General features: G+C 36.5%; 1 protein-coding gene across 1 annotated transcript in view; it reads left to right on the top strand.

The window, feature by feature from the left end:
* The window catches only part of LOC145979600 (uncharacterized), a 279,253-nt gene that overhangs the window by 78,021 nt on the left and 187,448 nt on the right, over positions 1 to 13,784 (top strand). Inside the window, exons 9-10 of the mRNA XM_083112566.1 lie at positions 8,191 to 8,298; positions 9,888 to 10,025. Coding sequence (XP_082968692.1) covers positions 8,191 to 8,298; positions 9,888 to 10,025 — 246 coding nt within the window. The remainder of the gene's footprint in view (positions 1 to 8,190; positions 8,299 to 9,887; positions 10,026 to 13,784) is intronic.

Below are 13,784 nucleotides of genomic sequence, written 5' to 3'. Positions count from 1 at the left end.
CATACAACCTAACATTCATAAAATATCTCCAGGAACTTTACTTTTCGTCAACTGCATCTAACAACCATTCTTTAATATTTAATACATATTAAATTCCTTATCTATTTGACATTAATCTCCTTGCCAGGGCAGTTTTTTTTTACAAATTTTCCTGACGTTAACTACATGTAGGCTAGATAATGAATACATGCTGTTATATCACTATAATTCGAATATTTTAATTAATACTATTTTAATTAATTTAATGTAATAATTATTTTTGTTTAAATATTATTATTATTAATATTTTGAGACAGTTGGTTTGCCCACACCCCTCTCCAAAACATTTTTCTAGATACATGCCTGCTGTCAAGGGATGTTGTATATGTTTATTGCTGGTTCTTATGGATCTGCCAATGTAGTTCAAGTTGCACTCACACTGTGTGTCATATACTACCAGATCGACCAGGGGAGAAAGGAAATATGTGTTTGTTTAGTGCACTGGCTATTTCAGTCACTGGTTTGTGAGCTAGTTTGATGCCCAACTGCCCCAGGGTCTTGGCAAGGTTGTTGGATGCAGTAAGGGAAGGTAATCCATTTCATTTTATTATTGGTGATGGTTAGGATGTCAGATCTGCATCTCTGCTTTACTGCACCATTTTGAGAGTTGATGGACGCACTGTGTGATCATTCTTTAGCCCCATGCCTGTTGTGATTCTGGTAAATTCTTCACTTAGATATTCTTCACTTGTACAGTAAGAGAAAGCTCTCCAGTAAAAGTTAAAGCCACACATTGGCTATTTGTTTGGGTGCCTGATTGGAGAGAGTGTGAATATACTAGCTCCCCTGCCCCTGGTTTTATGTAGACTGTGCTGGTGAATTTGGTTTCCCTTATTTTGATTGTTATGTCTAAAAAGTTGATACAGTCTTGGTCTTCCCATTCTATGGTAAATATGAGTCTGGGATGAATTTTACATACTTTCTGCATCAATAGGTCTATTTCTTTTTAGTTTTTGTACATGACGATGGTGTTGTTTTGAGTTTGAGTTGGTGTTTTTAAGTCCACTTTATACACTGTAAGGCTAATCGGGACTTGACCTACAGTTTAAAGTGGGATCCAAACAACTATGTGCCTCCACAAGGTATCGAACCCAGGACCCTTTGATTACAAGGTGACGATGCTACCACTGCACCATCGGGGAGGCCCTGTGACGATGGTGTCGTCTGTATATCTGGTGAGCTGAGAATGTCTTTTTGAGCTAAGTGTATGACAATATTGACTATGGGTACTGAAATAGGATTGCCCATAGCCAGGCTCTCAGTTTGTATAAAATAATTTCCCTCAAACTGAAAGTAATTGTTTCTGAGTAACTTGGAAACCTCTGATACTCTACAAGAGTGGTTTTATTGATTGTAAGCCATCTTTCAAACGAGGAGAGGCCAAGTTCTATTGGTAAAGAATTAATGTCTCTACTATATCAATAGATGAATTATATTAAATTAATAGAACCATAATAAGTAAGTCTCGCAAATAAAGTTAGTAATTTGCTTACCTGCATTTATGAAAGTGTACACTGATAAGTTACAAAATAATGACAAAGCAACGAATTACTCAATTTAATGGAAAAGCAATCTTTGTCTTCTTCCTGATAAACACGTTATAGAAAAATGCAAGTTATTATGAGAGGCATTAAAATGCAGTTCTTCAAACTAATGGTAAACTCACAAAATGCACAATTTTACAGAAAACAATATTTATTCACCTGTCTTTCACATGAGAGAAACGTCAAGCTGTGTTGAGAAAATGAATATACTAGAAAGTAAAAATCCTATAATAGTAATCACCGTTTGTGATGGGCAACCTTGACAAGTAAAGCTGGGCATTTTCTGAAGAGAATCTCTTCAGAGACTGTAGTTCATTGTACATAGCCACGCAAAATGTGGAATTAAACTTAAAGATGTGGCAGGTGTGTATGTGCTTCACTTCCTGTCCTGTACCAAAATACATTTTGTCAACAATGCCATGGTACCCTCGTGAGCCATTATAGGTTGTTCGGCTAATGATAGTTCTCGAAGAGCTCCTGGTGACAACAAATTTGCGAATGTCTCTATTCTATAGGGGTCATTTCTTCCTGTGTTCCATATTGAGAAACAATCTGCATGATATGAACATGCACGTAAGTCAATAGATATTTTTGTTTTTGACAACAAGTAAATTGAAATCATGGACTAGGATATCATGTCCCTAAATTTTCTTGAAACACTATGTCCTACACTGCAGACTTCACTTTGCACATGACTCACTGCCCTAATGCATTTGCTGGTATATGTAATTATGCCATGCTTCAACATTTTTTTTTAAAATTTACTTGAACTAATGTAGTTCCTAAATATGGGATGGCTGAAAGTAAATTAGTAATTACTGTTGCACCCCAAAATGATATTTGACCTCACGGTAGTACATATCCAACAAATGCTGTTGCTATCATTGTTATTTTAATTATAACTACATGTATGAATATATAGTAAGACTCATAATTCATTCCTCGTCCAACATGTATATATATACAAATAAAGAATAAGGAGGCTCCGTTAGCATGAATAGTTCGTAGTATTCATCCATATTACTTATACACTCCTGTCCTGCAATAATTAGAAAAACTCTCAATCCTCTTTCAGGTTTGGGTCATTCCATGTCAAAACTAATAATTTCAGAAAAGTTTCGAAGTCATGTTTCTTTGATTTGGATGAAATTTGGCATGAAGTTTCAATTATGTCTGAAAGGCTTGTATTCCAAATATTAGATTCCTCCGAGAAACAGTTCTAGAGTTATAGCCTGTGGAAGAAGGTGATGCACAACAGAAAATGTGACCCAAATCTGGGAAATGAGTCTCAGAGCTAACTTCATGACTCAATAACTTTGGAACTATTGATCACAGCCTAGTGATATTTACACACCAAACAAACCTCTCACCAAGGAACAGCTGTATTGCATAAAAATACCCTCAGCCTGTTTACGTTAGCAAATAAAATACCCCAAAATATGCCTTAAAAAGCCTTACTTGTAAAGAAAAGCATATTTTGTGTGCCTGTTGTTACAACTGTAATCCAACCTGGAAGGTGGCATTAATTTTTCTAGCAACCCTGATGTGAGCTGAGTATGCACACATTCTGTCGTCTCCATATATATCACCCAATCCATATTATATGTGGTTGAATATGCAAGAAATTGAAAAATCACCGGAAAATGGTGGATTTTTGAAATGGTGTAGCACAAAAGGGACAAGAGATATCCAAGCCAAGTTCCATACACTACATAATTAGACCTTTCTCTAATGTGTGTCAAAATTTCAACTTGTTATTGCAAGACACTAGTGCACAGTAAAGGTATACCCTTAAACGCGCAGCGCGTTTTCAGTGGGAAGTTTAAAATTGCCCAAGGTTTTAAATGAAGATTTATATCTCCGTAACTACAAATGATGGAGTTACAAATTATAGCTTGTTTCTTTCAGTACAGTCTCAGCTACATGCCTATTGTTGAAATAATCCAATTTGCACTAACCAAATAGAAGAAGAAAAAGACGAAAGTTAATAATCTTATTTTTTCATTACAAAATTCCAATTTTGTCAGGCCCCCACGTAGGCAATGCCAGGATGTGAGGATTCAAAACAGTTCCTGTGTATTGCTTGATATGTATTTCATTCTCGTAGCAAGAATTGTGCATTTACTGATGATACTTTCGTAGCAAAATATTTTCTAATATAAAAGCCCTGCTTTTTAACGGGAAATTCAAAATTCCAAAAAATGTTATCTCAGAAACTATGAATCCTAGAGTTAAAACTTATACCTCATTTTCTTCCATACACACTAGACAATACACCCAAGGTCGAATAAACTTAATTTTCATTTATCAAGTAGAAGATGAACACGAAAGTTAAATAAAACTATATTTTTACAACATTTAAATTTCATCAGGACCCCACGTCAGATCGACCAGAACCTTCAGGTCATGGTTTTTTGATTTGGATGAAATTTCCATTAAGGTTCAATCATGTCTGAAAGGCTTGTATTCCAAATATTAGGTTCCTCCGAGGAACAGTTCTAGAGTTATAGCCTGTGGAAGAAGGTGATGCACAATAGAAAATGTGACCCGTTTCCTAGTCTCAACAGTATTAAATCTATGAAACAAAGGAGTTATTAAAAAAAACAGATGCTTTAACAATGGAAATAAAAGCAGTCTTGCAAACACTTTCCTAGTTTGTAGAAATGTTTCAGCGAAAAATGCAGGCTCGACCAGGACTTGAACCTGGGTCTCTGGCATACCGTGCCATTGCTCTACCACTGAGAAGTCGAGTCCTGCTCGAGCCTGCATTTTTTGCTGAAACATTTCTACGTAGTACATCTCCTGTGTGTGCCTAATCTTCAATAACTTTCCTACTTAACTGATTTTATTTGTTTCTTAAAGTATGTTCAGATTTCGTTTTCTGTTGTATGGTGGATTTTGATTATTTTTCTCCTCTATTCATTTTTTCGATGCTGATTTCTGTGGAACTGCAAATGTTTTTCCAGGAATTGGCTTGCTGGAATATATTACTCTCTGATGGTATTATGTGATGGTTTGCCTGACCTTATATTGTAATATTTTATTTTTCTAAATTTTTCATTGCTTTGTAAACTGTCACAATTATATTTAAAAACCTTCTGATTCAGTTCCCTTCCTCACCCAACATTTTGTTTATCATGCCACTCGATAAACTATAGGTGGCTCTGCAAATGTTCAGAATACACTAGGAGAGCCTATGAGTCTCAAGTCACTCCCTTCTCCCCAGACAGAAAGACACCAATCGTTATGCTCACCACATGCCAACAGTGGAGCTTTGTGCTCACCACATGCCAACAGTGGAGCTTTGTGCTCACCACATGCTGCTTTTGCATATCAACATGGCAGTCGAACCCAAGGACGGAATTTCCCCTGTAGTCTAGCATACACAAGCAGTTACTCCAATTCAGCAGTTAAATGGGAAGCTACTTGTGGATATGACTATCAGGAATTTAAAGCATCTCCTTAAAATAGTATACATTTCCAGTTGCTTGATGCCAACTCGACTCGATGATATATTTCTTAAGGTATGTACGAACTTGAAAATTCAGTGAACTATTTTCATGACAGTGAAACTACCCCTGATTTGCGATTTGCCTGTCAACACACCTGATTTTGTAGTGATATTAAATGGGCACCGAATGAGGGAACCCTTGTGTTTAAATTTTATTTTCATTTTGACTTAATACTGCATTTTTGTGTTCAAGCAAGTCCAATTTCGTGCCTTGTCTTCCTTTTTGATGCACAAAGATGTACTGTAAATACAAGATACACTTGTCACCAAAGAAAGAAGGTTGATCTACATAAGATTCCAAAACATGACTTGCCAATAAAATGAGAGAGAGAGAGAGAGAGAGAGAAAACATATTGCTGTCCCTTGTTATGACATAATCACCCAGCGATAACCTATCCATAAAGAGTATCTAAATGTTGTAATTTATCTGCTTGTACATTATTAAGTTTCACGACTGGAAAACATGCAAAATTAGATTCTTTTGTACTTTCCAGAGAATATTGCAGTGTTCTTATCACCAACTGGAGTATAGTACAAACTATAACAAGATTATTCATGTTTGTACGTATGCTGATAATATGTGATTGATGTCTGTAAACATTCCTGGCACTATGATTAAAAATTGATGTTATAGACAGATGCTGTGAACTATAAATCATGAAGCTCATTCTTGTTCATATTGTTGTGCTACAATCTCTATTCTAAAAAATAAAGAATTGTTATTGCTTACATTGATACATCGATTGTATTTGCGTTATTATTCCACCTCAGACAACAAACCAAGGTAAATAACTAAGAAATGAATGTAAAAGAACTGAAGCTTGATGGCACGTTAAATTTTAGGATTGGTAATCATAAGGTTTTTGTTTGAACCTCTATAACGCTGATCCACTTTTGGTGAATACAATGTGTTGTGTGAATTTGGATGTGTCAAAACAGAAGTCGACTGACAAAATATTGGTACTATGAGGATCATCCAGAAAAAAAAAAGGATCGTTTTGGTGTAAAACACGAACGACAAGTAATTTATGGTACAGATACTACATACCTTATTCTACTTTTCACATATTCGCCATACACATTCAAGCACTTATAGCATGATACCAGTTTGTTGATATCGTCATTGTACTCAGTTGCCATCAATGTATTTAACCATGTACTGGATCAGGATATCAGTCCACACTATTTACTCTCTTTTCCAGTAGCCAAGCAGAAAGTTACACATAATACCAAAATCCCAATATTCAACAAAATACTTTGTTTTTCCCCTGTAGCCTTCATATATATACAGCGTGAACACAAAAACACTCCCTGATTTCAAGATGTCATAAAATTAATAGTTACTTGAATATATTGATAAAATTGATATCCAAAGCTCAGTTAACTCAAAATATTTTCATATCTTTCTTTTCTGAATCGCTAGTTGTGACTTCAGCAGCTAGAGGGCAGTGACATCGAAAATGGCATTTACCTTGCAGCAAAGAAGCTGGTGCATGTTAGAAATTGCCAAAACATGCAGTGTTGTGAGAGTGCAGTGTGCATTTAAATGCAATTTTGATGTTGAGCCACCAACACACAAATCCATTTTGAAGTTGCATAAAGCATTTGTGGAGAAAGAGTGCATTTGTGATCAAAGAAAATAACATTCTGTCTGACCGTCCATCATGTGCCAGAAGCCTTTGTATGCAGCCCGAGGAAATCAACACGTCAAGCTAGCAGGCAGTTGCAGGTGCCACAAACAATCGTAAACCAAATTTTACAGAAGCTTTTGCGGTTTCATCCGTACCGGCTGAAATTGGTTCAAAAGTTATATCCACAAGACAAGGTAAAGCGATGTGAGTTTTGTGAGACTATCCACACTTTAATGGAGGACGAGGACACCTTTCTGACAAAGATAATTTTTAGTGATGAGGCGACCTTCCACTTGAGTAGAAAAGTGAACAGGCATAATGTTAGGATCTGGGGAAGTGAGCATCCGCATGCCACTCTTGATGTGGAACGTGACTCACATAAGGTGAATGTTTTTTGTGCAGTGTCAGAGTGTCGATTGTACAGTCCATTATTCTTTGAGGAGCCAACAATCACAGGTGAAAGCTACTTAACAATGCTACGTGACTGGTTAATTCCTCAACTTGCTGCAGAGAGAGGTGACTACATTGTACAACAAGATGAAGTGCCAGGGCCTCTCCGATGGCGCAGTGGTAGCGTCGTCGCCTTATAATCAAGGGGTCCCGGGTTCGATACCCGGTGGAGGCACAAGTGGTTCGGATCCCACTTTAAACTGTAGGTCCAGTCCCGATTAGCCTTACTGTGTGTAAAGTGGACTTAAAACACCAACTCAACAACAACAACAACAAGATGAAGTGCCCCCACACTGGCATCAATCTGTACACAGCTTTCTGAACAACAACCTCCCACACTGATGGATAGGACGAGCTGGACCCAAAGATCAAAATCTATGCAAGTGGCCCTCATGATCACCGGACATGACAGTTTGTGACTTTTACTTTGGGGGTTCATGAAGGACCAGGTCTATGTTCCTCCACTACCCACAACCCTGAATGATCTTCAGGAACGCACCAGTCCAGCTGTCAACTTCATCACACCAGATACGCTTGAGAAGGTGTGGTTGGAGCTGGATTACCGTCTCGATGTTTCCTGCATAACAAGTGGTGTGTAATTCCAGTGAACACCACCAAAAACTTAATGAGTTTATGCTACTAGTGTGAACATTTTTGCAGAATACTACTTTTGTTATTAAAGTTATACCCTTTCAAAACCAGGGACTGTTTTGTGCTCACCCTGTATATGGTGCCAATGTATTTTCGCACAATATTTCAAACTTAAATAATTCAAAGATAACGATCCTATGTTTGGAACGAATGTTGACAGTCTTTGTTACAATTTATGTGTAAAAATTATTTTGTTAAAAGCCCTTCTTTTCAATTACAGATATCTGGTAAATATATCATTTCATACAATTACTGTATAGTTTTTTTCATGTGTTGGGGCTCTTTAAACAGAATAATTGTAGAAATTTTATAAATATATTTCTTTAATGAAATAACATATTGATTAATATAGTTTATGTTCCAGCATATGAAAAATCTGTGATAATTAACAAAGAAGCGTCCATTGAATGTCATTCAAGAACAAATGTCTTGGGCTTACCTCTGACATTCTCTCATGATAGTAGCAACACAGGTAAATAATATATTTATAAATTTGATAAATCTTCATGTGGCACACCTGTATATGTCTCAGTCTGCATGTGTATGTTTATGCCACTATAAATCTTTTTGAAGAAAGCAGCTTGTACATGAAAAACATAAGCAACTTCCCATAAAAAGAAATAAAGTATAATTTACAATTATGACCCGAGTTTACTGCTTTCTCAGTTTATATCCTATTCCTGAAATTTTTATAATACTGATAATGGTAGTATGTTTTGTATATATAAATTATTACAAAGCATTAAAAAATGGCCATTTTGAAATATACAAGGGGCATACTGAAAGTAATGAGAAACAATTTTTAACAAATCAGAATCCATCAATGCATGCAAAGTAAATCATCGCAAAATATAGACTTTACTGAACACATCAAGGTAGTGGACGTAATTAGCTTCGATCGCGTGAGTGCAGTCAGTTGTTTAAAAATGGCTGACAGTGATGTTTCGTTTTGACAATGTGATGTGATTGAATTCCTTGATAAAGATGGAATTTTTAACTGCTGCTGAAATTCAGACTAGACATCCACGTGCATATAGAGATGTGCATTGCTGCTAGCAGTGTTAGACGAGGGTTAAAACATTTTAGAGAAGGAAACACGAGCATTCAAGATCAGCCTCAGAGCATTCACCCACGAACTGCCTCCAAAGAATGGAACATGGAAAGCAGAGGGGTGCATTCTGATTAAATATCTTGAACCCAGAGTAATCAGAAATGCTCGCCATTATATCTAAACACTTCATAAGCTTCATCCTGCATTGCGGGATAAACGTCCTGGAAAGAAAATCATCCTTCAGCAGAATAATGCACGCCTTCAATCTCTGCTCAGTTCACCAGGGACAAAATTTGCGAAAATTACTTGGGAACTTCTGACTCACCCCACCTACAGTCCCGACATTGCACCCTCCGACTATCATCTGTTCGATTTTATAAAGAAACAGGTACAAGGCCAACACTACTAGACAGTGGACAACATACAGAAAGCAGTGCATCAGTGTCTGCGGCAGCTGGAGCGAAGTTATACCATAAGGGTATTTTCATGCTTCCAGAAAGGTGGGGAAAATGCTTCGAAGGAATGGAGACTTTGTTTTAAAGTAAAGAAATGTCTGTAGATTTTGATGTGGCATGCTTTTGTTTAGAAAAAAACAACCTGATTCATGAAAAATTGTTGCTTATTACTTTCAGTATAACACTCGTAGTAATCAACATTAACCTTGAGCTATGTAGTAATTAGTCAATAAACCAAATCTTTCTTAATTAATTAAAATAATGGAATTAACTGAAATACAAGTGTTTCTTGGCATGTTTTAGCAGCTCAAAGTTATTACATTCCTTATTATATATTAATGATGATTTACATTATATTGTTATGTAACAACATTAATGCATTTTATTCACATATTAGTACAATAATAAACAATTGTAAAATAAATTAAGAAAAATATGTTAAATATATCTGCACTTTGATTCTTCTTCCTAATAAGCAAATAGTTTATATCCAATAATATAAACATAAAGCATGTTACTTGAACAATTACTACTTGTTTTTTCATATCTTCACAGACCAAGATGATCACATTGAATACATACAACCAAATGTTGGTGTTGAATACCTTACATCAAATTTTAATAATTCACAACAGGAATGGACTCTAAACAATTTTTCAATATTTAATATCCATGATGATCCAAATCTTCCAGGTGAGATTGCCTTAACCCTATAAACTATCTATTGAGGTTAAATTATTTAAACTTTTGTAGTCTCTCTTGAAATATTACAAAGGTAATATATCTTGTGCTCACTGTATATTAATTTAATGGAAATTAGAGAATCATGTATATGGAAAATTCATTGGAATGTTTAAAAATTTGACAGTCATTGGTACCTGTTAAATGCAGACTACAGCTACTTCTGGTTAGAAAGACGAATTCATGGAGACAAGAAAGCATGCCCACATGAGGGTTTATGGATGCAGGTTTCATACATACAGTTTCAAATTTTGAGATGGAGCATTACATTTTCCTTAATGGGGGGAAATTAAGTCTTACATTGTAATGGAAATTCTAGTAGGGGGGACTGACCATTAAATTTTTGTAGGGGATAATATGCGTCACAAATTCTGGTATGAGTTTTTATATATTTTTTTTATTTTGTTAAAGGAAGGGAGACAATATCCATCTCCTGAATATCAATTTTAAGTCTTAGATTGCCATAGAAACTTTGGTGGGAAAATTGAGTATGAAATTCTTGGCTCCAACATCCACCTATGAATAATCAATGCTAGTCTTAGATTGCCATGGAATTTCTGCAGGAAGAACAAGTATTAAATTTTTGGGAACAATAGAAATATCATATTCTGATGGGGAGGGGTAGGGGACTTTTGAGTAGATTTTATAGCCATTCTCCTTTGTTCATTCTCTCCTAAAAGACACATCGGATACATTATTACACGGGTCATTAGGAAAGTAACCGCTGTTTGGCTGTAAATAAAAAAAATCCACATAGATACAACAAATTTTTACTTTACATCTGAAAGGTACAACTGTAAGCTTCCAGCTATGCTAGTGAGAGCATCGTAGTGCCACGCGTATGCTGGTTATAAAGTCACAAAATGTGTGCTGCCATTGAAATCCCGCAAAATGAAGGTACGCGGAGTGATAAGATTTCTTTGGGCACATAATCTGTAACCAGCAGACATTCATAGTGAATGTGGTACGACAATCACTTCTGAAGTTTACTGTAACACTTTGCATAAACTGAGAAGAGCCATCCAGAACAATCGTCACGGTCTGCTGACATCTGGGGTTGTGTTCATGCATTACAACGTTCGCCCTCACGCTCGCGAACACAAGACCTTTTGCGCCAATTCAAATGGGATGTTTTTAATCATCCCCCATACAGCCTGGACTTGGCTTCTTCTGATTTTCATCTGTTCACTTACATGAAGAAGTGGCTTGGGGCACAGCACTTCACTGACGATGAGGATTTTCAAAATCCTATGACAGGTTGGTTGAATACCCAGGTGGCCGAGTTTTATGCAGAAGGGATTGGTATGTTGGTGAAACGCTATGACAAGTGCTTGAATTACATGGCGACTATGTTGAAAAATAGAGGACAGTTGTATCTTTCAGATGTAAAGTAAAAATTTGTTGTATCTATGTGGGTTTTTTATTTACAGCCAAATGGCAGTTACTTTCCGAATGACCATCATATTTAATTATTTATTTATTTATTCAGCGCACAATACTTCTCACAATTACTTTAAACACAGGCATGGAAAATAGTCAGTAAAAGTCAGTTTTTCATCTTACTCTCTAATTTGTCAGTAGTTTTAAAAGATGCCAGTAAAGTCAGTATTTCTTTGTTTGCACAACTGTTATTTTTTTTTTGTTACTCCATTAAGACTTTCCAGTGAGATGTTATTTTTTTTCAATTCAACTAAAGGTAAGGCATTCTTCCTATCAGTGATGAGAGCATTTCTTGAGCAAGGCTTTCTTCAAGATATGAGTCATTACTAGTTGAGCCAGGGAAGTGATATAATGTTTGTGTTTAGCTTCCATGATGGAATGGGGTGATTACAAAAACTGTGTGGCTGTTATAACACCCCATAAGGCAGGAAGTTAGTAGGTAAAGTTTTCAAGATCCCCCAGAAGCTTCAAATCTCCAAGAAGTTTATGTATCTTACTATCCAGTTAAGTGACACTTGAGCAGTGAATGACAGGCCCAGGCAGATGATGGACATGCAAGGACTGTGCAACTGGTGAAATCAGAAATACTGTATGGAAGCAATCATTAATAGACCAAGAACTGAACATTTCCAAACTGTCCATGACTCATGTGTTACGAAGTGACCTAGGATTGAAACCTTGTAATTACAGACAGTGCTTGAAGTGAGGAATGGGATGCAGGGGGATGTCTTTTCCCCCAGCTAGCAAACTTTTTGCTGGGCATTCCACCAGCTAACCTCAAGACTCAAACATTCCCCAGCTAGCATTTTCCACTGCTAAGGTCACAAGGCACAAATAAACCAGCAGTGTTTCAGACTAATGTGCCCAACATCATTTTCTTCTGAGACTGACAATCTGGCAGTCCAGACCTCAACCCTCTAGATTACAAATAGATTTCCCTCTTGATTCATGGCATAGTGCAATTGATGAGTAGCCACAGAGATTTAAGGCATGTGTGTAGGCTAAAGATGGTCATTTTGAACAATGATTGATTGATTGAATTGTTGTTTTAAGTCCACTTTATGAACAGAAAGGCTAATCGGTAGTGGACCTACAGTTTAAAGTGGGGTCTGTGCCATGTGCCTCAACTGGCTATCAAACCTGGGACCCCTTGATTACAAGGCAATAATGTTACGATTACCCCATTGGGGAGGTCCTGTTTTCAAACAATGATTAGTGCTTTATGTACACAATATATCTGTGTAGCATATATCCATGGGAAATTACAATATTGTAAAGCATCTTCTGTTATATCATTCAAAACCTTGTGACTATTTGTGACAGGACTGGGTGTATGAGATCAAAGTATACCATGTTAATTTCATACAGGAGCTTTTACAAATGGCAGTGATCAGTGTACTGTTAAAGAAAAGAAGCAAAGGGAGCAAAAAAATGAAAAATGCTGAAGATAATAGACTATGAATATAATAGTATACGAGAGAAGAATACAAAACTGGAGAAGTCGAGACAAGTACGGAATGAGAATAGGGTGATTGCTTAAACATTGTTTGAGTAAATAGACATGGTGGAAGTCAACATTTAGAGTTTATGCTAGAAGGAGTGAAAACAGCAATGGAAGAAGAGAACAATGGAAGAATGCATGACAGTGAAGTGAAGAAAGTTATAGAGAAGCAAAATAATTTAATTATAATTTTTTATCACTACAATACCAAAGACAGACTTTCAGTAAAAGATAAAGGTAAAGATCTTCATGCATCTGGAAGTACCATGCCATGAAGGCACATTTAGGGGATAGGGCCCTACACACATAATCGATCTCAGCCATTTTGGAGGTGATGTGATCAGCACCATGCTTTGGATGTCTTTATCCCCCAGGGTTGCCCCCAGATACCTATTGATTCGAGGATGGGTGAGCCCTAGAGCTGCTTCATGTGGGTACAAGGCTGGAAAAATTCCATCGTTAAATCACCCAGCGTAGGAATCAAACCTGGGTCTCCCGTGACAGACAGATGTTAAGTAGAGACAACATGTTTGCATTTCAATATTTTCAACACACTATTTTTTAAAAGGATTGTTTCCTTGCCTTGCATAATTTTGTGCAATAATGAAAACACTGTCTTAGTCAATAAAAAATATGCGATGGATAGCTATGGAGATGGTGGAGGCCAGATAATAATTTTTCAAAAATGAAATCTCACTGTCACTTTTAGTATAACAATTTTACCTTTGAAGACGAGCATTTCCTACAGATCCAAGATACAGCCAGGTGCA

Source organism: Lepisma saccharinum, chromosome 26, assembly GCF_977018435.1.
Source record: "Lepisma saccharinum chromosome 26, izLepSacc3.1, whole genome shotgun sequence".
Classification (NCBI taxonomy): domain Eukaryota; kingdom Metazoa; phylum Arthropoda; class Insecta; order Zygentoma; family Lepismatidae; genus Lepisma; species Lepisma saccharinum.
Note: the sequence above shows the minus strand (reverse complement) of the source record. Positions and strands in the feature narration are given on the sequence as shown.